This window comes from Oryx dammah, unplaced genomic scaffold (assembly GCF_014754425.2).
Source record: "Oryx dammah isolate SB20612 unplaced genomic scaffold, SCBI_Odam_1.1 HiC_scaffold_11, whole genome shotgun sequence".
NCBI classification, from domain to species: Eukaryota; Metazoa; Chordata; class Mammalia; order Artiodactyla; family Bovidae; genus Oryx; species Oryx dammah.
In genome coordinates this window covers 15224908-15250566 of record NW_024070195.1, presented here as the reverse complement: position 1 = coordinate 15250566, position 25659 = coordinate 15224908, and the positions used below count along the sequence as shown (strand labels likewise).

The following is a 25659-nucleotide window of genomic DNA, read 5'->3' as shown; positions in this document are numbered from 1 at the left end:
AGCCACTTGGGGAGCCCATGGTAACATCAAAAAATGTGCATTTTCATGTTGCAACTATAAACTATTTTGAGCTATTATTCTACATGGTATCTGACAGATTCACTCTGTTTCCTTCAAAAATTTAAAATAGCCCATAGTCCTCCTTTGAGTTCACTACAGCACCTTGGGATGCCTAGGGTCAGGCGAGCCTTAAGAAAATCATTTACTTTCTTTCTTTTTTCTTCCTTCTCTTCCCTCCTTTCTTCCTTCCTACATTTTTTCCCTATGCTCATTTTATAATGCTAAAGCCTCTTGAAGCTTCATTTGTAACTCTGAATTCTTTCTCCATGACATCTTATATTTTACACTGAAATATGCAACCTGGAGTGAAGTCAATGGAAAAGCCTATGTTTTGACTGAATGACATATGGAAATCTGATGTTTAGACACATTTCCCCAGCAACAAAGCAAAGTTTTCACCAAAGAATTTTTACATTATCTTATTGACAGTCTCACACTTGGTACATCAGGCAAGACAGAAAGAAAAAGAGAGGGAGAGGGAGGGACAAAGGAAGAGAAAATAAACTTGCATGATACATCTTTTAAAAGTGCATCAGGTACCACGCACATTCTTGGAGCAAGACAACACAGAGGGCAAGGCTGGGCTCCCACAGAACCCAGGCACCCACAGGGTCAATCCTAGATACATATCTACTGCTTCAGGTCAAGTTCACATGGAAGATGGAGCCAAGAGCGTAGAAGAATATACAGCCCAGGAGCATAGGCTTTGGAGTCAAGCTGAGTTCAAGTCCTGCCTCTACAACTTAGTGGTTCTGGGTCCCTTGCAAGCTACTTAATCTTGTGGGCTTTAGGTGTGTTTTTTTTTTTTTTTTTTCCCCTCAGCAAAATGAGAATAACAATACCTATCTCAGGGCTGTGTTTTCAGGAGGAACACTTGTAAAGTCCACATCATTTCGTCTGATGCTTTCAAAGGCTAGACGGTTCATGATTATCAGTATTATCATTATGATCAAAACAGGGCTAGTCATGATGAGAGACAACAGAGACGAGATCGGCTGAAGAAAGTCAAAGGTGCAGAAACAGTGGGGACAATGGCAGGGTACACGTCAACAAGTGGACACACACAGAACTCTCAATGACGGCTGATGGGAATGGAAGTTGGTACAACCCTTGCAAAACGCCATTTCGTGGTGTGCACAAATGCACTGCAAGTTCACACAAATGCATACATATGTGGACCCAAACATACGTTCATAGCATTGTTATTCCAATAGCCAAAATATCAGAAACAACTCAAAAGTGGGATGGATAACTACAATGGGGTATACTCATACAATGGAGTTGTATTCAGCAAGGAAAGTGAATGAAAACTGCCCCCACATACAACCACCTGGATGTGTCTCACACTCAACGCCGAGCAAAAGAAGGCAGACACTCAAAACAGCACATGCCATGTGACTCCATTTATATGAAATTCATGAACATGCAGACCAATCTCTGATGTTAGAAATAAGGACTGTAAGCTTCTGGGGGACAGAGCTAGGGGCTAGGAAGGCACACGGGCAGCCTGCTGTCTCTAGCATCAGAGGTGAAGCTTTTCTTCTGCCCTGTATAGTGTGACTCTAGGCTTTCGGTGGTATTTCCACGTCTGTAAGGTTTTCATTAAATCAGTACCATGCTGGAATCCACTGTTTATTAATAAAGAAATGATTGCATGTATCTCAAAAAGGAAGTACCCAGCAGGCTCCCTCCCATACTCTGCTAACTCTTCTCCCTCTTCCTGCTGATGGATCAGGAAGATCCTAGGTGGCTGAGTCACTGCAGGGCTCCCAGAGGGTCAAGAGTAGATCCTTGCATTTTAAATGTGATCTCTTAGAACCACATACCAGGTCTGGGAGGTATGTACTGAAGTCTTTATTTTTTTTTTTACCTCAATGACTGATGACATAATTTGAACTTAGATTTCTTAAAGACATAAAAGAGGTTGAAACATTTTGGGATAAAACCACAAGCTGAAGAGGGTGGGGATTTAAAATGAAAACTGTCCTGTAACCACAAGTGGCCTGATATTCCTGTGACTGTACAATCCAAATAAATTATTTAAGTTCTGATAGTCGTGAGACTTGTTCATTATACCAACTGCTTTTATTGTAACAGAAATCACTTCATTTAGTGAACACCAATGACATCAGGTAGAAACAAACAGTTGATGTAAATAGATCCCCCCTCCAAAAAAAAAGCCAGAAAAGAGGCAGAGCTTGTTTTAGACAAATCCAGTTTTTGAAAGTTTGTGGGTTATTAAAGAAGGGGGTGATTCCTCAGATTTTTCAAAATGTTGCCACAATCCTTTAATTGGCAGGCTCTTCCTGTGCATTCCGAAAGGACTGAAGTTCCAAACACAGGTTTCCATATAAACTTTTCCGTAACACATCTGCTGTGGAAAATAAAAGCTTTGTAATGTTGGGGCCCCAAACAATGCATAAAGAGAAAGATAAGATTTTAAAATGTTTATTGAAAATGGAAAATTCTTCTGCATGAGGAAGAGGTAACCAGACCCACCATACAAATAGGTTCTGACTTGAAGACTGGTGATTTAAAGAAAATGCAACCACTTGCATTTTTTTTTTTTTTTGCTAAAAATAAACCCAAGGGCGCTTAATTGAAAAGATATGCTATGGCAGCCGTTATTAGATTTTAGGTCAAATAACCAATGGGTCCAACTCAATGTGAGACAGGTAAGCCTCATTAAAGAGTGTGGCTGAAGAGCCGTTAGTGAGGCCAGTATAAATCATTGCCCTTTGAGAACTGATGTGGTTGCTCTCCTTTTCTTTGAAGATTTGAATTAGAAAGTTATTCTTCTTCACAGATGCTTCAGCTGGTTGTGTTTTAATTATAGACCTTGACCAAAAGCGCAAAAAGAATAGCAAACACAGCCAGGCCCACAGACATCTTCAGCACAAAGTCCCGGTGTAGCCTTTGCAATCGTAGCACCATTCGGGAACTGGCCGACTCTCGTTGATTTGCAGCTGAGGTGTGGGATTCTGAGTTCAGGTGATTACCAAGCCTGTTTCTGAATTCCTATGGAGAGAGAAACATAGAGGAAAGCAAAAGGTTTTAAGGACAAAGAAAAAGAGAAAAGCACTGATATTATATCAATTCAGCAAAAGATTCCTAGAAGGAACTAATTTTTCTATTGAGATATAACTGACATATAACATTGTATTAGTTTCAGGTGTACAACATAAGGATTCAATATTTGTATACACTGAAATGAGTGAGCATCACAGTAGGTCTTGTTACAGCACAGTTACAAAATTCTTCCCTAGTAAAGATTGCTTTTAGAGATCTATTCTCTAGAACTTCCAAATAGACAACACAGAATTGTTAACTATAGTCACCATGCTGTACCTTACATCCCCTGGATGTATTTCGAACTGTAAGTTTGTATCTTTTGACTCTCTTCACCCAGGTCATCCACCTGCCATGCCCCTGTCTGACAACCACGGATGGGTTCTCTGCATCTATACAATCAGTTTTGTTATTTGAGATTTCATGTCTTTCTCTGATGCATTTCACTTAGTATAATGCCCTCAAGGTTCATTCATGCTGTTGTGAATGCCAAGACTTCCCTCTTTTTTATACCTGAGTAATATTTCATTGCATACATATGCCACATCTTTCTTGTCCATTCATCCATTGATGAACATTCCGGTTGCTTCCATGCCCATCTCTCGGCTACTGTGAAAAACACTGCAATGAACATGGGAATGCAGGTATCTTTCTGAGTTAGTGTATTTGTTTCCTTTGGTCTAACACTCCAAAGTAGAATTGCTGGATTAAACCGTAGTCCTATTTTTATTTGTTGAGGAAACTCCACACTGCTTTCCAGAGTGGCTGCACCAATTTACATTTCCACCAACAGTGCACGAGGGTTCCTCTTCCTCCATATGCTCACCAGCATTTGTTAGTTCTCATCTCTTCTGATAATAGCCATTCTAACAGGGATGAGGTGATATCTCATTGTGGTTTTAATTTGCATTTCCCTGATGATTAGTGCTGATGAGCATCTTTTCACGCACCTGTTGGCCATCTGTATGTCTTTGGTAAACTGTCTACAGTATTCAGATTCTCTGCCCATTACAAAAATCAGTTTTCTTTTTTCGTATTGAGCTACATGAGTTCTTTATATGTTTGAGGTATCAATGCCCCCCGATCAGATATCAAATACACAGTCTGCAAATATTTTCTCCCATTCGGTTGGCTGCCTTTTCCTTTTGTTGATGGCCTCCTTTGCACTGCAGAAGCGTTCTAGTTTGATGTAAGCAACTTCACTTACTCCTTCACCACAGACACATTCAAACACCCACCACAGGTCAGCTGGGCTAAGTCAGGTATAAGCGACAGTTCCTTTCCTTTAAGGGTCAGACCAAGTTCATACATTTCCAGGTTATACTCAAACTGTATGGGAGAGATAAAGAGTGTTTATGGAGAATCAAGGCAGAATTCCCTGAAGGGAAGAACTGATATGGAGATGTATCACAAAGGAACTTAACTTTCAGGGATATGACTGTATCTACTCAGGAAAAGAATAACAACAAAGGAAAAACCACAGGAAGTAATTTTATTCAGCAAACATACTGGTTGTAGGAGGGCTGCTCCTGACCCTGAGGGGGCACCTGAAGGGGTCTGGGTGGCCAGAGGGATCCACCCCATGCAGCCCTTCCATTGACCCCGGGTGCCATATAGCCCTCTGGGTGACCCTCTGGGTACCAGACATGGAAAGACTGGGAAACCCAGCTCGGCGGTAACACGAGGAGCCAGGAGATGTTACAGTGAGAATTCTGAGGTGGCGTCTGTTCCCTCAGGCATCTCTGCAGGTGTGGGGAGGACGGGGGCCCTTGGCCATTCTCAGGGTGGTTCTAGGGTTTCAAAGTGTAGTTCTGATTCCATGATATAAGATTTCCACCTGATGCACAGGCCTTAGAATCAGTGCCTCCCCTGTTGAAACCTGAATAACCTTCTGAGAGACGGAGGTGGGGCTGGGGGAAGGAGAATACTGGGTGGAAGGAATGAAGCAGGGGATGGAGAGGAGGGGGCGACCCAGGGGCACGACTGCGGAAGGACAGGAAATCCACAGAAGCACCAAAGGGCCCTGAACAGCCACTTCCCTTCGCTTATTCTTTCTTTCCACGCTTTCAAACAATCCGCTAGTGACAGCTTCGGCTTCTGCGGAGAATGGCACTGTGCACAGCAGAAGTGCTGGAAGCGTGCTTTACAGAGGTGACTCTGGCAGGAAAGTAGGGTGGAGTGAAGGGCAGGGAGAGAATGCGGGTAGGGAATCTGGGGCAAGTTGTGGCGAGAGATGGGGTGGAGGGGGATAAGGACCTCCATGCTGGAGGCGTGGAAAGGAGGGAACGGCAGACTTCTGATGTAGAATCAACAATACCTGAGTTCAGGTGAGTGGGTAATGGAGGGACAAGATTAGGAAGGGGGAAATGAGAAGAACTTTCACAACCCAATTTCCACCAGCAAAGACTTACATGTGAAAGATATGGAAGAATTTTCTTGCTTTGACCGCAGGAGACTAATTGCCAAATTAATACAGCTTTGGATCACACGGATACATCTCTCAAGTCCAATGGCAGTCACACCATCATTTCCTTCCAGGCTCCTTGGGGACCTGGGCTGATCCCTTGCTGTCCCTGTGCCGGGGGCCCAGACAAGGAGGCTCACAGCTTGTCAGATGGAGATACTGTCCCCACAGCAGAGACACCTGCACCTCGACATGCCCTGGGAATCACTCTCTTGTAAGATGGGTGTTCTGCATGGTATTTTGGAGTGGGGAATATGATGACAAGCTTTCATTCTGATTTGTTTAAAATAGCCCCAAGGTCTCAAGGACAGCACTCATATGGATAATGGCAGCCTTGGGAAAGAACGTGTACTTCTACAGCTGAAATGACAGACGCTTTGCGCGTTCCTCAAGAGCAGGGATGTCGCCTAGTTCATCTCTGGGCTCTTGGAACTTCCACAGCTGCAAACACAGAGCAGGTATGCAAGCAAGTGTTCAGGAATGAATGGATGGATGGATGGATGGGTATGAGGATGTATTGCAGATGAGATCTAGCTGGTCAAAAATGGGCTCAGCCATGTCTCTGGTGATCAATGGGCACAACTGTACACAAGTCATGAGTTGCTGCCTCTAGCAATTAAACCATCACTTTCTGAGCTTAGCTTTATATGAGCAGGACTAAGAGGCTGATTAATTTCTCCTAGGCCTGTGTCCTTTGATCTTTTAAAGTCACAGATGGCTTTGAGATGTCAGTGAGGACTACAGACTGCTGTGGAGGCGTCTGTGCACATATATACACAGCCTGGCTCAAACCCGGCAGATAACTTCAGGACGTTCACAGATCCAGATACTGTGGGGCCTGATGCTTTCTCTCAAAAAAAAAAAAAAAAAAATCAATTCAAAATTAGGTACAGGCCCTTGGAATGGCCCCCTCAAAGTGTGAGTTCCTGAGTCTTAAGCTCTACTAGCTTCAGGGAAGATCTACCCCAACCCTCAGCCCTGAAGGCTGGATCTTGGTTCTGTGCCTGCAATTCCAGAAGCTGCCACTACGTGATCACTGGTGTTGGACCAGGGGTCAGGCTGCCCCAGGGCAGGACTAGCTGAGTCTCCAAGCTTTAATCATCTGTGTATGCTTAGTCACTCGGTTGTGCCCAACTCTTTGTGACCCCATGGACTGTAGCCCACCAGGCTCCTCTGTCCATGGGATTCTCCAGGAAAGAATACTGGAGTGGGTTGCCATTTTCTTCTCCAGGGGATCGTCCCCATCCAAGGGTCAAATCCACGTCTCTTCTCTCTCCTGTGTTGGCAGCCAGATTCTTTACCACTGAGCCACCTGTTTGGTTGATTTTATGAAGATCCACTGGAGAAGGGAATGGCTATCCACTCCAGTATTCTGGCCCCTGGAGAATTCCATGGACTGTATAGTCCATGGGGTCACAAAGAGTCGGACATGACTGAGCGACTTTCACTTCGTAACACCTTCCGCTTCACAAAGCTACAAGAATAGGTAAAGTACTTGCGCTCTGAGTCTGAAAAAAAATCCCTTTGACTGTTAACAAGAGTTTCATAAAAATTTTTCCTCTGCTCCTTCCAACTCATTTGCCATAAAATTTTGCTCAAAGTATAAATGGTACCTATTAAACTACCACTGTAGATTATCTGGGGCTGGGTTTGCCTTAGTCATTCTTCCTCAGGCACTGATTTTTTTTTTCCCTCTCCCACGCAAACAGTGAACACATCTGAACATAACTGACCCATCTGGTGCCAGCACTCTCCTGTTCTGGAGGGACAGGCTGCATTACAGGAGCGTTGGAAGTGCAGTGGCATCCCTCCACAGCCACAAGAAGCCCCCTGACCTGCCACTCTCCCTGAGAGCAATGTGAGCCTGACAACAGGGCAGCAGAGAGAAAATGCAGCCTGTCTTTACCACGCTGTGCTTCGGTTATTATCTCTGCTCAGTCGTATCTGACCCTTGGTGACCCCATGGACTGTAGCCTGTCACGCTTCTCTGTCCATGGGATTCTGCAGGCAAGAATACCGGAGTGGGTTGCCATTCCCTTCTCCAGGGGGTCTTCCCGACCCAGGGATCGAACCCAGGTCTCCTGCACTGCAGGCGGATTCTTCACCATCTGAGCCTCCAGGTCTTCACTCTGTACTAATTCATGATCTTGATTAAAAGAGTCTGATGATGTGTTTTTAAATATGATTGAAAAAAAATTTCTCAGATGACAGAATAATTGGTAGCCAACTACAATGCAGGTCTGTACATTTCAATTGTCAACTACCACTGGGATACTGAAGGAAAAGTAATTTGGAAATAAAGGAAATACAAGGACTTTCTCAGAAAGTCCAAGTTCCTCTAACATGCAAATGTACAACGATTGCAGCTTCCACAGTCAGAAGCAGCATTCACGGTTAGAAAATAATGTCTAGAGTATTTCCATGCTGTAATGGAACAAAGTGCTTATAGGTGAAGTGATGATAAATAACCAGTAGCAAGATAAAGTTTAAACATACACATGGGCACAGAATAATGCACATAACTGACTTTAGAGGAGAAAAACTTGGCATAGTCAATAGTTCTGTAAAGTAAACAGAAGGCTTGAACCTTCCATAAACCTCTTAAACATTTTCAGAGTTATTAACTTTTGAAATTCAAGTCACACTTTTATGTCTCAAGCTATAATACAGCAAATACAAGAAATTTTATTATTTAGTATAACCAAACATCAACACTCAGATTTATAATTCTTAAGAAGTCAAATTCCATTTAGAAGTGCCTTTACAAAACAGAAACAAAGCAGGATATGACCTCTGCTCAGTCAAAAAGATTCATGTATTTATCTAGTCAGATTAAGGACATATTGAGAAAGTGCTAACTTTAATTAACATGATCTTTCCTCCTTGTAAATCTCACTTTCATTGATTAAGTTCTAAACATACTTACATCCAAATTCTTAAACATATTCTACAAATTTTCAAAGGTGTAGCTTATCAAATCCTATTAAAGCAATAAATCTATTAGAATAGAACTATGAATATACACTAAAAAAAAAAAAAATCCTAGAAACCAAACCAATTCTGATGTTCAAAAACCTCAGGAAGCAGATAACACTTTCCTCCAATATCTTACATTGCTGTGGTGCTATTTTCAAGGAAACTAAAAAGGAAGGAACTAAGTCACAGCCAGCTCCAACTTCCTTCTCCTTTTCACCAAAAACATTTATAAAATGAGACATGGCTGCAGAGCCAGAGGCATAAGGATCCGGCAAGACAGGCGGAAGGTAAGCTCTGTGCATCAACACAAAGGAGAAGACTCAGTGTTTCTGGAATGTTCCCCAAGTGTCCAGCACATGTTTTTATTCCCCATGCCATCTCTCCTTTAATTCTCCCAACCACTCAGTGAATAAGTTAACATGAATTTCTCCCAACTTGAAGTACTTGTCCAGTTTATAGAGTAGCTGTAAAGGGGGAAGGAGGGGAGAGATATGGGTTTAGTCATATTAAGTCTAGCTTGGATAGTTACACATCAGAGATATACTTATAATGCAGCGTGAACAAATGAGAAAAATCAAGGCACTGCTTAATTATTAAAACAACTGCCAGTATCAAGATTCCTACCAAACTGACTTTGTCCACTTCACAGGGAGATAATGGTGTTTTCTGTGTTTCCCTAAAGAATGCCCTTCAGGAAAACCAGCCTCAGGTCAGGTGATTTCACACGACCTGTCTTGCGGCTTTGAGCCACGCTGAGACTCAGTAAACGTGACCGGTAGATGGTATGTCATTGGGTTTTCTCTGCATGGGTGACACGCACACATCCCTAATCTGCTCACATTAGAACATGTTGCAAAAATGTGTTTTAATGAGGAACAGTTGGTCTGGTTCTGCTCAAATAAAAGACATCCCTGTAAGAGAGCTGCCACCTGTCTCCCCATCTTGCAGTGCAGCTTCTAAGTGAATTCTCCAGCCCCTGCCACCTGCAGTGCTGCCAGGGCCCAGCGATGGCATTCCATGTGCCAGTTCCCCTTCCTGGACGAACAGACAACCTTGTCCCTGCGTTCGTGTCATTACCTGATGCCAGGACAGACAGGGGGTTACAGAGGCCAAGGGACCTTTCTCCACTATTCTTCGGGACATTTCTCTAATTGGGAGCATATTAATACCACGTCACTAAGAGTGTTCATTATCTCCAAACCAAACATGGTAGCATTTTCTAGCTCTTGCAGTCTCCGGAAAGAATGCTACACACACAGTCCATTAGTGTTATAGGCACATCATCATGTAAGAGGATCAACAAATGAAACCTGGAATCTATTACACCTGTTCATTTATTCTGGGAGAAAACTGGCATTGGAAAACCTCTGTTGCAATTACAAGATGACAGCACAGCACTCTCAGCCTTTGGGTGCCACTAGGGGCATGAGCAATTCTAAATCAGCCATTATTCATGCGTCATTTCCCCTCCCCCTCCCCTCAAATGTGTACTTGCTATCAGATCATTAAAACTGCAAAGAAAATGTTTTCAACTGGACCACATACACACTTAAAAAACTCACTATGATCTTAGTTTTTTTCATCTTATTTTGGTGATCGAGTAAACACATGGCTTTGCTAATAAGGCCAAACATAAATTATTCAACTATCTACCATAGGATCAAATGCATTTCAGATTCTATCCTGAATAATTCTGGCTTGACATCTACCAAAGAAACAGATCTGATGTGCCCCTGTGTGGTCTCAGCGACCCCCCTTGTTAGGTGCCCAACCTTCTGACTTGAGCTGCGCCAAGTGAAAGAAAGATACATAATCATATCAAAAACCAAAGCTCGGCATCTGCCCATCACCTAATTATTTCCTGTAAGATAGTATTTCATCCTACTCAAGAGATCAGAAAACAACTCTTAAGCTCTGAACTTCTTTTAACAAATTCAAAATATTTCTTATGTGTAAATTTTCTCATGGCCCAGAGGCACTGTTACAGCTTGAAGTGGAAGCTAACAGGGAGGAAGGAAAAATCACTGGATATCTTATAACTCAAGATAAATTAGAGTTTAGAATCTTTTTTTAACTGAGCCTGAACATATGGCCTACACAGAAAATCTATTGAAACCAAATATGTGATCAATGCAAGGAAACAGTCTTAAAATATACATTATGCAGTGCAATACACTATTGGAAAAGAAACTCAAGATCTCCTAATTTTGAAAAGTTTGCTTAGAATACAAAATTATCTTCAGAGCAGAAAACTACCTCTATCGTAACTACATTTTATTCCTAAAATATAAACTTAGGGAGGCACACCACTCAAGCATCCCTAATGTCACTGCTGAGAGAGTCCTGGGAAGAAGTGATGAACGAAGGTGACTGCTCAGTCTCGCTGCCTTCTCAACCCTCCACCATGGGCTTCTATCTGAATGCTTTCATCTTATTTGACCTTCTTAATCTTAGCACCAAATGTCCATTGAAATAAAGCTACACTTCCCTTATTTTCAACTTCTTACACTTACCAAAGTAAAGAGCAGGGTGGGGTAGAGAGTCAGATTCAAAATTAATAGTACAATTCTCTCTTCTGCTTACTAAATATCAGCCACAGATGTGTAAACACACCCACACCCACACCCACACACTCCAAGAGGCTTGCTTAGAACTATAAAGCCTGGGATTACAATGTTCATGACAGTAGCAGAAATCAGAACTCATCTATTCCAAATTATTGGCTGGAAATAAGCAAGCTGCTCCACAAGTGTGGTAAAGTTAAAGAAAAAGAAGGGATGAATTGGGTCAAAATGTTTCATTGACAATTAAGTCCTTTCGATAATCTCTTAAACCACAACCGAAATCATCCTCCTCCTCACATGGAGGAAACTGAACTGGGATGTAGATGAATGTAACAACTGAGCGCCTTAAAGTTAATCTTTAATCAGTTCAACTCAAAATAATTACTCTTAGGGATTTTGTCCAAATAGGTCACCATGACAGTGTTTTGGCAGATATTTGGGTTTTAAACAATAAGAACAACAACAAAAAATGGCTGATGTTACCTGCTGTCACAATCAACCCTGTCATCCTACGTATTAACCTCAGTGCCACTGGATATATGGTTTTAGAATCAATGAGATAAGGGATACCCCAACAGCACAAATATATTCACTCATTCATTCATTCACGAGACACTGAGTGAGCAGGCACTATTTCAGACATTAAGGCCAGAGGAGTCAGCAAAGCAGAACAGCTCAGCCCTCATGGATGGGACTGCTAACACATAAATATTTGCTATGTCTGATGGTAAGATGTACCATCAGGACAGTGGGTACTAGGTCTGACTGAACGTGGGGTTAACTATTTTACAGAGGGCTCCTCAGGAAGCCTCAGGAATAAGGTGGTATTTTAGCAGAGGAATGGAGGAGATGACAGACATGTCACATGGCGTCTAAGAGAAGCATGTTCCATGCAGAGGGACAAGCAAGCGGGAAGGCCCTCTGGAGGGAGCAAACCTGGTGTTCACATCCAAGGAGCAGCATGAGCCGGTGGCTGGCTCAGCGGGTTCGACGGGGAGGAGGTTGATGATATGGTAGAGAGACCAGCGGAGTAAGGCACTAGGCCTTGGAGGTCACTACAGGGCCTTTGGCATCCATGCTGAGTGTCATGGGAAACCCGAGACTTTAAAAAAAAAACTTTTTTTTACTGTGATGAGATACATATAACATAAAAATTACCATTTGAATCATTTTTAAGTGTACAGATCAGTGGCAATTACGACTGCCATGTTGTACAACCATCCCCACTGTCTCTTTCTAAAACTTTTTCATTGCTCCAAACAGAAACCCTACAACCATTAAGAAACAACTCTTGTACCCACAATCTCTGACAAACTCCAATCTACTTTCTGGCTCTACAGAAAGAGGCTCTGCTTATTCTAGATCTTGTATATGAGTGGAGTCCTGTAATATTTGTTTGTGTGTGCCTATGGCAGAAAGTGAAGAGGAACTAAAAAGCCTCTTGAGGAAAGTGAAGAGGAGAGTGAAAAAGTTGGCTTAAAGCTCAACATTCAGAAAACGAAGATCATGGCATCCAGTCCCATCACTTCATGGCAAATTGATGAGGAAACAGTGGAAACAGTGTCAGACTTTATTTTGGGGGCTCCAAAATGACTGCAGATGGTGACTGCAGCCATGAAATTAAAAGACGCTTACTCCTTGGAAGAAAAGTTATGACCAACCTAGATAGTATATTCAAAAGCAGAGATATTACTTTGCCAACTAAGGTCTGTCTAGTCAAGGCTATGGTTTTTCCTGTGGTCATGTATGGATGTGAGAGTTGGACTGTGAAGAAGGCTGAGTGCTGAAGAATTGATGCTTTTGAACTGCGGTGTTGGAGAAGACTCTTGAGAGTCCCTTGGACTGCAAGGAGACACAACCAGTCCATTCTGAAGGAGATCAGCCCTGGGATTTCTTTGGAAGGAATGATGCTAAAGCTGAAACTCCAGTACTTTGGCCACCTCATGCGAAGAGTTGAATCGTTGGAAAAGACTGATGCTGGGAGGGATTGGGGGCAGGAGGAGAGGGGGAAGACTGAGGATGAGATGGCTGGATGGCATCACTGACTCGATGCACGTGAGTCTGAGTGAACTCCGGGAGATGGTGATGGACAGGGAGGCCTAGCGTGCTGCGATTCATGGGGTTGCAAAGAGTCAGACACGACTGAGCGATTGAACTGAACTGACAGGTCACTTAGCATAATGTTTTCAAGGTTCATCCTTGTGGTAGCAAGTATCAGAACTTCATTTCTTTTTATGGCTGAACAAAATTCCATTGCATGTATATATCAATATATCAAACACATTCTGTTTAATCCATTTATTTGTTGATGGACACTTGGATTGTTTTCAGCTTTTGATTATAGTGAATAATGCTGCTATGAACACTGGTATACAATACTATTGGCATACAAGCAGAACAAGTATCTATTTGAATGCCTGCTTTTAATTCTGTTGGGTACATATGTTAGGTCATGGAATCCTAGATGATTTTGAGCACAAGAGAGACATGATCTGACTTTTATAGAGGGTAAAAAGGGGGAGACCAATTAGGCAGATTGTTTGTGTTTATTATCAGATTATACAGTACAGAGCATGGAAAACCACCTCCTACAAGAATATTTTCTTTTTAAAAGCCTGTAGCAAATAACACTATCCTACACCATGGATGCTTTTTGACAGTTCAGAGGAACTGACATCATCTGAAGGAGAGCAGAAAAGAAACATCACTCAAAGTCAATGAAAAGGGGAAACTTAGAAACACGATCACAAAGTATTTATTTTAGGTAACTATACTTTAAAAAACACTGTTGCAGTTAGAAACATTACTGAAAAGACCAATGACCACCTCCTCTTCTCACCATGGATGTGATATTAACATCTCAGTTAACCAGGCCCAAATAAATCTTCAGTGAGCATCAGCACGCCACCAATTTTGTACCACGTAGTCACGGATCACTTCCTCCATGCCAGTACCACTGGGTGCCTCCCATGCATTATCTCCTTTCATTGCCAGAATTACTCTATTGAATAGACTCTATTACCCTCAATTTATAGAAGAGGAAACACACCTTGAGATGGTAAGTAACCAGCCAATGATCACACAGTTATCAGGGACAGAACCAAAATCCCAAATCTATGTAGAAAGATCACAAAGTTTATGTGCTTGAGGGATATACTAGTCTTTCAGTGTGGGAAAGAATCCCCAGGAGCCAGGGGCCTCCAGAAGGAAAATGCTGACCTCGATTATGTACACCTCCAGTGTTTTTTGGCTTTTATTTTTTTGTCCTTTGGACGTCTTTCTCAAGTGGCGGCAAATTTGAAAGTTACCAGATCTTACTTTTACAGGTTGACTTCCTACCAGATAACTGTTGACTTGACACATGGCTTGTACATTTATGTTTCTCAGTAGTTTTATACAGTGGCATCAGGGAGGTTGAGGGACAGGAGAGAATTTCTTTCTCTGGAGCCCTTTAAATTTAAAATGTGGCAAACTATGCCAGAAAACAGAAAGTATTCATAGGCACAAGTCAAAGTTAGTACTCTGAACATGACAGGGGAAATAGGCTGAAAATTGATGGTTAGAAGCATGCCTGGTTCTAAAGTACTCATCATTATAGTTTCCGTGAAAAGAATTTAAACTTGCAAGATTATTATCAATTTAAAAGAGGCTTTTGCAATCTGCTTATCAAGATGTCAAATGACTTCAAAGAGCAGGTTGGGTGGCTTGACTGTGATTTTTTTTTAGCCTTTGAAGAATATACTAATGTCCTGAGCTGAAGCAACTGAGGATTATCAGCCTATCCTGCACTGTCAACCTCCCTGCCTCTGGCCAAGAAAGCCTCCCTCCCACCGTGCGCATCAGTAAGAGTCAAGTTCATTCAACAAACGTGTACAGAGCACCAGCTTTGAGTCAGGCGCTGTGCTATGACCCAAAGCTGGTGGCAAACGGAGCAGCTGGGGCAGCCCTCCTGTGAACTTGGCTTACACACAGGCAACTTTCACCATTACACTCGTGCTCAAAACTCTTCCAACGTGCATGGCAGAAACTGCCAGTACTCACTCATATCTTATTCATACAGAAGTGTGTATCTCCTAAACTCTAGGCCATGTGAATACTTCTGGCCAATGGACATAAATAGAAATACCCTACGCCCCTCCTGTGCTGAGGCAGTGAAGAGCTGGCTCTCTAGGCAGCCAACCTGGGTCCCTGAGTGCCCGTGTAGAGCAGAGAAGCCCTGATTCGAGGTCACCCAATAAATGGTACTAGATGTGTTGCAGTGAAGAGCAGGAAATAAGCCTTTCCTGTGTTAAGCTTGAGATTTCAGGGTTAATGTGTACTGTGGTATCATAGGCTAATGCATGCGCTTTACTGTAGTGGGTTGGCCAGAAAGTTCATTCAGGTGTTCCTGTCACATCTTATGAAAAACCCAAATGAGCTGTTTAGTCAACCCAGTGTAACATGCCACCGTTGTTGTTGTTTGGTCATAAGTCATGTCTGGCTCTTTTTTTGACCCCATGGACTGTAGCCCACCAGGCTCCTCTGTCCATGGCATTTCCCAGGCAAAAATACTGGAGTGGGTTGCCATTTCCTTCTCCGCAGGATCTTCCCAAACCAGGGATCAAATCTGTGTCTCCTGCATTGGCAGGTGGATTCGTTACCACTGAGCCGCCTGGTAAACCCAATATAATCTGCTACTTCACTTCAAAGCTCAGGGGCCCACTTTTTACAATGAACATTATTATACACTTGTGCCCAACTGCCCACGTCTACTTACAGATGCCCAAAGAAAGCCAAATTCGTTCCTGCTCATTCTGTCACTGACTTATGTTCCTTTGGCATTGAGAAGAATCTTCTTCACTTGCCTGATTAAGTCCTTCTTATCTTCCAGTCCAGTTCTAATCCCATCAGACTCATGTCACCCTCTGCAGTGGGAACTGTGTGAATACCCTCATCACACTTGTGTTCTCCACACTGTAAATTCCACCTCACTGATACAGATTCCAGGAAACACGTTCCATCTTCCCATCCTCTCTGTCCTTCTGGTGCAAATCTGAGGCCCTGGTTCCACACTCAGATGCAACAGGTCTGAGACACGGATTGTGAAGCAAGCTTTGTTGGGAAGTAGACAGGAGCTCGGGGCTTCTGTCTTGCTGGGGCAAGAGGGGCAGAGGCAACATCCCTTACTAGCAGCTTCTATGTGGTTTGGGTCTTATTTCTGGAAAACTTAGCAAAGAGTCTGCTCCGCAGCCCTTCTAATTATTCTGTGAACTGCTCAGTATCCCTTTTTAGACCCCTTACTGTTTAACTGTTTTCTGTCATCTATAGAGAACCCTGATCCATATATCCGCTGATCCCTCAACTCTACAAAGGTCTCTCGTCTTCCAATTTCTTATGATCTGATGTCATCTCATTTATCACCTTATATATTACAGATTTTGTTCAAAAAGCACCTGTCTTCCTTTCCCAACTACACTTCCATCTCCTTGAGGGCAAGGATCACACCTTAGACTCCTGACCCCAAGCAGTGACTGGAATAGTGCTGGACCTACTTTACAGACTGATCGGAGGACCACTTAATTTATCATCTGAACGAGGATCCCTCAAAGAATGAAAAATGGGCATCGTTATTATATCAGGACAGCAGGTGTAAACCAGGACCGTCCCAGACAAACTGAGACGTGATCATACTCGGCACTGCTCACTGATGCCTGAGTAAAAAGCTCAAGACTTTTGAAAGGAAAGGAACATAGTCCAAGTGAGAATACCAAAGAGCAGTCCTGGGCACCTTAGGTTTGGTGACAATCACCTATAAAACTTTCATCACCAGAGCAATGATGTCACACTGGGTAGCCAGCGCACACCCACAGGATCCTTTCTCTCACTCCAATCCCTCCCAACAAGGGTCACAACAGAACAACAGTGCTACCAGAAGAACTTCCAGACTAAAATCTCAAAGGCTAAGACCATATTTATTATTTCTATCTCCAATATGTAGTCCAGTACTGGGATAGTATGTTCAATATGTGCTAAGACATATCCTAAGAGGCCAGGCATTACCTGTGGGTTGAATGTGTGAGTCATTTAGGCTTGGGGGTCTGATCCTTTTCTCTCACCCTGAGCCCCTCCTTGCTCTGGGAGTCTGCCCCTGCCTTTGCCTCAAGCCCCTTGCACTTGCTTCCCCGCATGTGGACAAAGGATGCAAAGGACCCAGTCCCACCCTAGGATGCCTCTGTGCACAGCCATGTAAAGAACACTTTGAGTGTTCTAGCTGCTCTAATCCAGGCTGGAATCATAAGTGGAGGTAACACAGGTAAGAAGGCTCAACACCCAGCACATAGTAGAGGCTCAGTAAATGGCAGCTATTATTATCATCACTGAGGTAGAGTCAGTTCCTTGATGTACGCAATTCCCCTCACCATGCCCTGGCCACAAGCCTCAAGAGGGGAAATATCATGAGTGATCGCACAATTAGTGATACAAGTGAAATGAAAGCTAGTGGTTTAGCATCAGCTTGCTCTGGCCACACTGTGGATGGTACTCAAACTGGTGAGTGGAAGGCACTGCTAACATACTAAAGGCCTTTTGAACTGACATAATCATATGAGTTAGGCTGTAATCCCCAATAAATTCAACTCAAGAACACAGAATAAAAGCTATATATCTAGACTGTGAAACCCAAATACGCCCTAACAGATCTACAAATGAAATTAAGTAGAAGCCATAAGAACGGAAGAAATGGACTAAATATTAAATGTGCTATAGCTCTCACTGTGACACCGATTTAACATATGGGCAATGAAGAATTCAATCTTATATGAAGTTAAAAAGAAAAAAAAACCAACTAGGAAAAACTGCTTTGGAATTGGAGCCAGTATCTTGGGGGGGTGGGCGGAGGTGTGGAAGGAAAAATAGGAAGGAACACACCCTCATTTGCTTCTAACACGGTTAGCTGATCTGTTTGAAATTAGATCTACTTTCAAATGTTTTAACTTAATTATTAAGCCATTTCTTAACCTCATGAATGCAGTTTTCATGCACTTTCAAATCTGGCCCTGAACTAATAGACCCTTTTACTTCAGTGGTTTTGGCAATGAATGTTAGATGGAGAGGAAAGTATTTTAACGATGACTTTCTAAAGGGTCAAAGCTCTGAAAATATAGTATAGTTTGTACATAAAACTCAGTACACCTGAATATCCTGCTGGCCCTTTGTCTGGTAATGAGGCAAACCACGCCACCCTTTAAAACTCCTGCTTCCTCTCTGCGGGCAGTCGGCTGTGTTGGTGCTGAGCTATCTGACCGCTCAAGTGAATACATTATTAGGATCAAAGTCCCAGTAGATGAGAAACAGGTGACAGCCCAGGACCCTGGGGCAGCCTTCCCTTCCCTTGTGAGAAACAGGGCAGGTCCTGGTCTCCATTCTAGAATATTCTTCTTTAAAAGGCGGTGTAAGGAACAAGAGAAAGAAATGCCTGGCAGTAAGAATAGTCAGTGATATAAGACTGTTATGAGTCTCTCTCTGTGAATTTGTCATTCTCACTGTGTGGAGGAACCCTTAAATTGATCTGTATGAAATCAATGCCTGATGAGTACAACATTTGCAATGATACACAACTGTGCAATTTTTACCCTCGTTGCCTAAATAAAATGATGCTCTAGCATGTGCTGCAAATTATAATGATAATTATTATTAATTATCAGTGACCAACATTTACTGTATCAGGAGCTGACATTTATTGATTGCTGAGTCATTTCTAATGAAATCCTATGAAGTGGGTACTACTGTTATTCCCCAGTTCCAGAGGCAAGAACTAAGTTGGAAAGAGGCTGAATAACTGTCCCAAGCTCTGTTTCTTATGGTAAATCAGGGATTCAAATGCAGATGATCAGAATACAGAATCCATGTTATTTGCTATACTGTGTTGGATGGTGAAGACCAATGGAACAGTAGAGACACTAAACAGTAGAACAGTAAAGACACTAAAATAAAAGCCATTAAATCACTGATTTTTAAAGGAATACGTACTGCATCCCTTTATCAAATATTAACATACATACTATGCAGTGGGTACGTTGTCCACATTATCTAATTTAATCTTCTGCAAATCACTCATCTCCATTTACAGATGGAGAGACTTGACTGAAGAAGGTGTGCTGTACAACACTGTAGGAATTGTGGTCTCAACCCACACCTGCCAGACTCCAAGTCTCAAGCTCTTTTCAGAGAGCCACCCTGCCTCTTCTTTCTTTAAAGTGATTCTTTACAAATACGAAGAAACCTAAAAAGAGGAACACTTTGGAATAAAACTGCTTACTTCTAAGTTTAGAATTAGGAGAGCATTTTCTTCTTTTCTCTCTTTTGCAAGGCGCAAAATAGCTCTGACTTCTTGAGTATGGATCTAAGAGATGGGAGGATTCAAATGGTGTATGATAACAGGGCCCACAGAAGGAGAAGAAACATCAGCAGTGAGTCTGGCTCGTCTTTATCAAGCAGCAGCAGCACTCCCGTTCCCTGGTATTCCTAAGGCAGACTCGCAGCTCGAACACCTCTTAGAACAAGGGGAAGACGGTTAACACTGTCCATTTTCTCATCCTTTTTTTCCTCTCTCTTTTTGTACCTAGTGTAAGCTCACTCTGGTATATTAAAAATCTGGTATTACTACATTAAAATAGTAAAACTGCTTTTACAAATATCAAACACTCCTCCCCCACTTGAGCATCATTTTCCTGGAAGAGTGGGTCTTGAATTTCAGCATGCATTTGTATTATCTAGACAGCCTTTGAAGAAACAGAGGACTAGGTCCCTCTCCCAGAGTTTCTATTCAGTTTTGGGTTGAGGCCCCTGCATTTGCCTTATAACATGTTCCCAAATACTGCTGATGCTGCCAATCTGGGGACCACACTTGAGAATCACTATCATAGACGTGAAGTTGAAGTCGCTTAGTCGTGTCTGACTCTTTGCGACCCCATCGACTGTAGCCTACCAGGCTTCTCCGTCCATGGGATTTTCCAGGCAAGAGTACTGGAGCGGGTTGGCATTTCCTTCTCCAACTATCGTAGAACATCTATGAAAATGTACACGTCCTCTGCTTTCTCCCATCTCTTCTTCATCCTAAGAACAAAGCTGCCTGACAGTGTCCACAGAAAAATGCACCATCTGTCCCTTATGTTTTTACCCCTTTGAACCCTACAGTGCTTTCCATAGGATAACTATTACATAGCTTTTTCTCTGAAATTAATTATCCTTAAAGAATACTTATTCAAAAATGTTCCCTATTTGGTTAGAGGTGGCATTTTTGGCTCCCATCTTCTCTAAAAATAATCAGACAAATTTTGTCTCTCTATCCTATTCTCTTTTTCCTCTATTCTTCTAACCAAACTGAAAAGAGGAATAACATAACCATTTAAAAATGTTACTACATGCTGTTTTTATTAGGATATAATTTCTTAGAGGACAGTTACCTTTTGACTCTACAGAAGCTTTTCTTTTCCACCATGCTGTGGGTATTTACATAACTATCATTATTTGAAAATAACTAGGCCTTATTTCTATTAATATTTACAGAATTCAAAGTCCTGCCACAGGGTAGGCATTCAACCCGTTTTTGTCAGATGAAATATTTCAAACACAGAGTCTTAGAGACAGCTGAGGTCCAGAGAACCTAAGTGATGTACGGAAGGTCAGAGTCTATCTCCACAGAGGCCAGAATCCTATGATCCAATCTCGTAACTCCCACCCGGCCTGTGCTTTGTACCTCTCCCAGTTTTATCAGAAGTCAGTAGTTTTGCCTAAAGTGAGACAAAATAAGTCCAAAGTAGCATAGGGCTTCCCTGGTGGCTCAGAGGTTAAAGCGTCTGCCTCCAATGTGGGAGACCCGGGTTCGATCCCTGGGTCGGGAAGATCCCCTGGAGAAGGAAAAGGTATAACCCACTCCAGTATTCTTGCCTGGAGAATCCCATGGATGGAGAAGGCTAGTAGGCTACAGTCCATGGGGTCGCAAAGAGTTGGACATGACTGAGCGACTTCACCTTAAAGAATAATCATAATATTCTCAATTAAGGAAACATATTTACTATGGGAAACACTTTTTTTTTTTTTGAACACTATTTTGCTTTAGATGCTTTGGCTTTTCTAGATTTCTTTATCATGTGTGGAGGAGGAAGCATTTACTGTAGAAAAACTCAGGAAAAGCCATGAAAATTTAAGAAGATAGAAATTCTGATGGGATTAGTTTCTTTGGCACTGAATAGATTACCCTATCAGAGAAATTCACCGCCCCTGCCCCCACCATGGATGTGCACTGCATAATCACAGCTAAATAATTAACAACCAAAGGTCATCTTCGGAGCCTGCTGTTTCTAAAGCAGCTAGATTTAGGGGAAAGGGGAGATAACCACTTAATAACTACTCACTATGTCCCAAGCCTGGTTTTAGGTGGTTTACATACACTATCGAATGGGTTCCTTTCAACAACCCCATGAAAGAAATGATTATCCCCATTTAACAGACTAAACCAAAGCTCAGAGGAGTAAATTGACAAGTTGAGATGCAAACTCAGGTCTATCTGACCCCAGGGTCACATTTCATCCACAGAGTGAAGCTCATTTTTTCACTGAAGAGTTCCAGCACCTTTATCAGAGCTCAAAGAGCTCAAAATGTCTGAGGCGGGATTATAACCTCTATCGACTTCCTCTAAATCCTATAAAAATGGAAGCTGTTCTCCTGTTTAATCTATTTTGGTTCATATCATCAGCAAAAACATTTGTAACACCAGGACAAATGCTTTTTTGAAGGAGGCTTTTTGACCCTACGTTTGGCATATCTTTAGAAGCAGACAAATAATGAAGTGGAAAGCTCTGTTCATTAATTTACATGAAGTCACAAATGGTGATAAAGGGCTGCCGGATGTTCCCCTTAATGCAAATGGACAAATCAATATTCTGAACCCTTTGGCCTCATGCCTGAGATCAACCTATATTTCCTAGGGGGCAGAAGGGCCAGCAGTCAAATGACCTTTATCCACATCTCACCTAGGACTTTAGGGTCAACCCAGCCCAGAGGAGGGCTGGTCGGGGAGCTGATGACACCATTTCCCAGGCTAGAGAGAGGCAGAGGAGAATAGAAAAGGCTGGCCTGTGGAATTTAAACGGAGCTGCCCTCTTAGAAAGTAACGTTACAGTGAAGGAACCAATGAAAAGGTGCTGCTTTTCCTCATTTGTATATAATTATAATGTGATGTTTTAAAATACCAGCCATTTTGATAGGCATACATGAAGGAATTAAATCAGGCAGGGTCTTTGAAATAAGTTTGCCCACTGCTGCTATTTGCCATATAAATCCTTTTCACTGTGGCAACTTAAAATCAACCTTGTAAAACATACCATGAGGAAAAACAGATTTTTTTTTTTTAAGTCACTTGCTTGAAAAATTTCTGAAGTACTACCTCACATATCAAAAGCAATATAATTCAAATGCTGGATGTCATGGCTCCTTCCCAGTCATCCATCCAAACCCCAAGTATGATGTGTGATTTTTTTTTCTAAACAACAGAAAACATTAATTTATATGCTTATATGGTTATCAAGTTGGAGAGTTCCCTCCTGGTCAGGTAGGCTGACACGCTTGGCAGGGTCATATCAGTCAGACGGCTATGCCCACAGTCTTCACATGTCCTTGTCAAGCTCCTGAGAAGTGTCATTCACTTGCCGATTTCAGAGACTGTCATCACAATAGGTGAGAATATAGATAATATGACCCTCTTTGTCACTATTCCTAACATTTAATTAACATGCCTTTGCCATTTCTCTGGGGCGGGGGGTGGGGTGGGAGATAATACGTCTACTAAAACAAATCTGGAGTGATACCAGCCAAATAAATATCACTCATCATTTTCTGAATGTTAAGTCAGTGCTCTACTTCTTATTTTTTTGGGGAGCACTTAACAATTGTGTTGAAGAAAGGACATCAAATGATGCTTAGAAATGTGATACACATTTTCATTTCACACTCCATCAGCTTTTACAGCTGTAGCTCAATGAAATGTAGGAGAGAGCCTGGCAAACAGCCATATTTACCAAGGTATAAAATAGGGGTCAGGTTACTTTTTTATAGAAAGAAAAAAAAATGTTTAATTTTCACTCCACATGACTAAAGCAGATACTCAGCTAAAACCCTAGAGAAAGGCACCATAACCACATCCACTGACATGGTTTACTGCCTGTTTAACTGTAGGTAGGATTTTGTGTTTTTTAAACTGTATTATAACCATCTTCACACGGCACAAAAATGACCCCTTTCTTACCTGCTTCCACTCAGGATCTACTGACACAGAAACATACTGGATCAGATCATCTTTGGTGTTAAATCTTTCACCTGGAAATAATGGCTTCTGCCCTCTGCCTCTAGCCTAGAAGCAGAAAGAGCTTCTTCCCTCCGCAGGCAGAGAAGCAAAGCTACAGGCATCAGCAAAAATGCATCTTTCTAATTCGAATTTCAATCTGTCAGAAAGGATTAAAGCCTCATGCATATATAAAAAGGGAACTGTACAAGATAACAGAAACATGGTTGGAAATCACTGAGCTCCCATAGCTGCCTTTTTACCAGCTGGGCAGAGAGGAAGGCCGCTTTTACCCACCTCTGTTAAACCCGAGACTTCTCCTCTTGCTAATGGTTTACTGATGGATGGCGTGTATACTTTGGCGTCCGAAACTGGCTGCCCCTTCATAAAATGTTTTCCTGATTCATAAATGTCCACTTCAACCATTTTCCCCATGAATATGGGGTTCTTTGGCACTAAAACCTGAAAAAAAAATGACAGAAGACTTAATTTTTAAAAATAAAATTTTATCTCAGAACAGTTTGAGGTGTACAGAATTACTGTTCACGTAGCACAGAGAGCTCACACACCCCAGGTGCGGTTTCCCTCGCATTAACGTCTCACGTTGGTAGGATGCATTGGTCACCATTAATAAGCCAATATTGACGCGTTGCTGTTGTTCAGTCACTCAGTTGTGTCTGACTCTTTGTGAACCCACGGAATGCAGCACGCCAGGCTTCCCTGACCTTCACGATCTCCCACAGCTTGCTCAAATGCATGTCCATGGAGTCGGTGATGCCATCCAACCATCTCATCCTCTGTCGTCCCCTTCTCCTCCTGCCTTCAATCTTTCCCAGCTTTGGGGTCTTTTCCAATGAGTTGGCTCTTCGCGTGAGGTGGACAAAGTATTGATGTATTACTATTAACCAAAGTCTATAATTTATTCAAATTTCCTCACTTGTCTCTTAATGTCCTTTTTCTCTTCGGGGATCCCATCTTAAGTGGGCTCTATCTTCCAGATGCTCAAAAATCTGGGTATCTAGCAGACAGGGAGGGCATTTCTGGGAGGGGTGGGGCCGCAGACAGTGCTCACTCCTCGAAGGACGGCTGTGGTCCTAAGGCATGTGGAAGGCACAGCCAGTTACTTTTGAACAGGCCTTTGATATCCTGATCTCGGCTGTCCCAGGCAATGAAGAAAACTGAGACAACACCGATGAAACCCTCATATGTTTGGAACCTTGCAAGTTCACTGTCAGAGTCATGATTTAAGCAGCCACTTCAAATTAAGGCCTGAATATTTGGCTGCGTGTGTGTGTGTGTGTGTGTGTGTGTGTGCATATGCCTGTTGTTTTGGGGAAAGAAGAAGAACATTTCACAGCCCCTTTTTCCATAGTTCAAACTTTGGTGTTTGGAGCTAAATGACTTCTTTAACTGATGGTTTCCATCATTTCTTTCACTCTGTTATAAAATGCATGTTATTTGCTAGCTCTGTGTCCACACAGAACCAGCTCCTCTGAAGGGTACTTTGGCTGGCTCACAGGAAACTGTCATATGGTCTCTTTCCACTAAGATTACAGATCAAGGTACGTGTTTACTTCCAGCAAATGTTTCTCCTCTTCTGGGACCTACGGGTAGCCCGTACGTATTCTGTTCTCCCTCACACTTCTATTTCAGAACTGGAGCTACCTGCCAATCTTTTCAAGTCAGAATCCAAAATAAACACCCTAATTCTGATCCAGCAGTCTACTCTGATATCTACATACAATCTTCACTTCTGGAGGTCATCTTTTGTAGAAAAATAATTCCTATGAAATCTTCGATAGGCTTGGTTGTAGAGACAAAAAAAAAAAGTCAGATGAGAGCCAGAAATTCCACAGCCAGTTTCTCCGAGAGGCTAAATTGGATCTTGGTGTTTCTGAGTTTGATTTTTTATGACCATAAAAATACACTGCTTCATCATAGTATAGGAAGAAGGTCACCTGGGTGGTGGATTACTCATGGCAAGCAAATGAACTGAGAGCCTTAGTGTCAGGATATCAAAGCCCCTTTAAATCAGTTTTTATAAAACAAGAAAATCTCTAGAGTAAACTGTCCCTGGGAGATCTGGTAGTATTCTGGGGGAAAATAACTCTCCTTGATCTGCTGCCTTGATCTGAATGAAGGGCTCAGTGTTTTTTGCCCCTCCGGTTTTAATAATTGGAAAAAGCTCCACTGCTTTAAATTGGAGG

At 42.3% G+C, this 25659-nt stretch overlaps 1 protein-coding gene across 4 annotated transcripts in view; it reads right to left on the bottom strand.

Moving 5' to 3' along the window:
* Window positions 1–2492: 2492 nt before the first annotated feature.
* The window catches only part of CDKAL1 (CDK5 regulatory subunit associated protein 1 like 1), a 614486-nt gene continuing 591319 nt past the window's right edge, over window positions 2493–25659 (bottom strand). For all 4 annotated transcript variants that reach the window (XM_040249901.1, XM_040249902.1, XM_040249903.1 and 1 more), the window contains 2 exons: window positions 23750–23914; window positions 2493–3078 (listed from right to left, as the gene is read on the bottom strand). In XM_040249901.1, coding sequence (XP_040105835.1) covers window positions 2887–3078; window positions 23750–23914 — 357 coding nt within the window. In that variant the 3' untranslated portion in view covers window positions 2493–2886. The remainder of the gene's footprint in view (window positions 3079–23749; window positions 23915–25659) is intronic.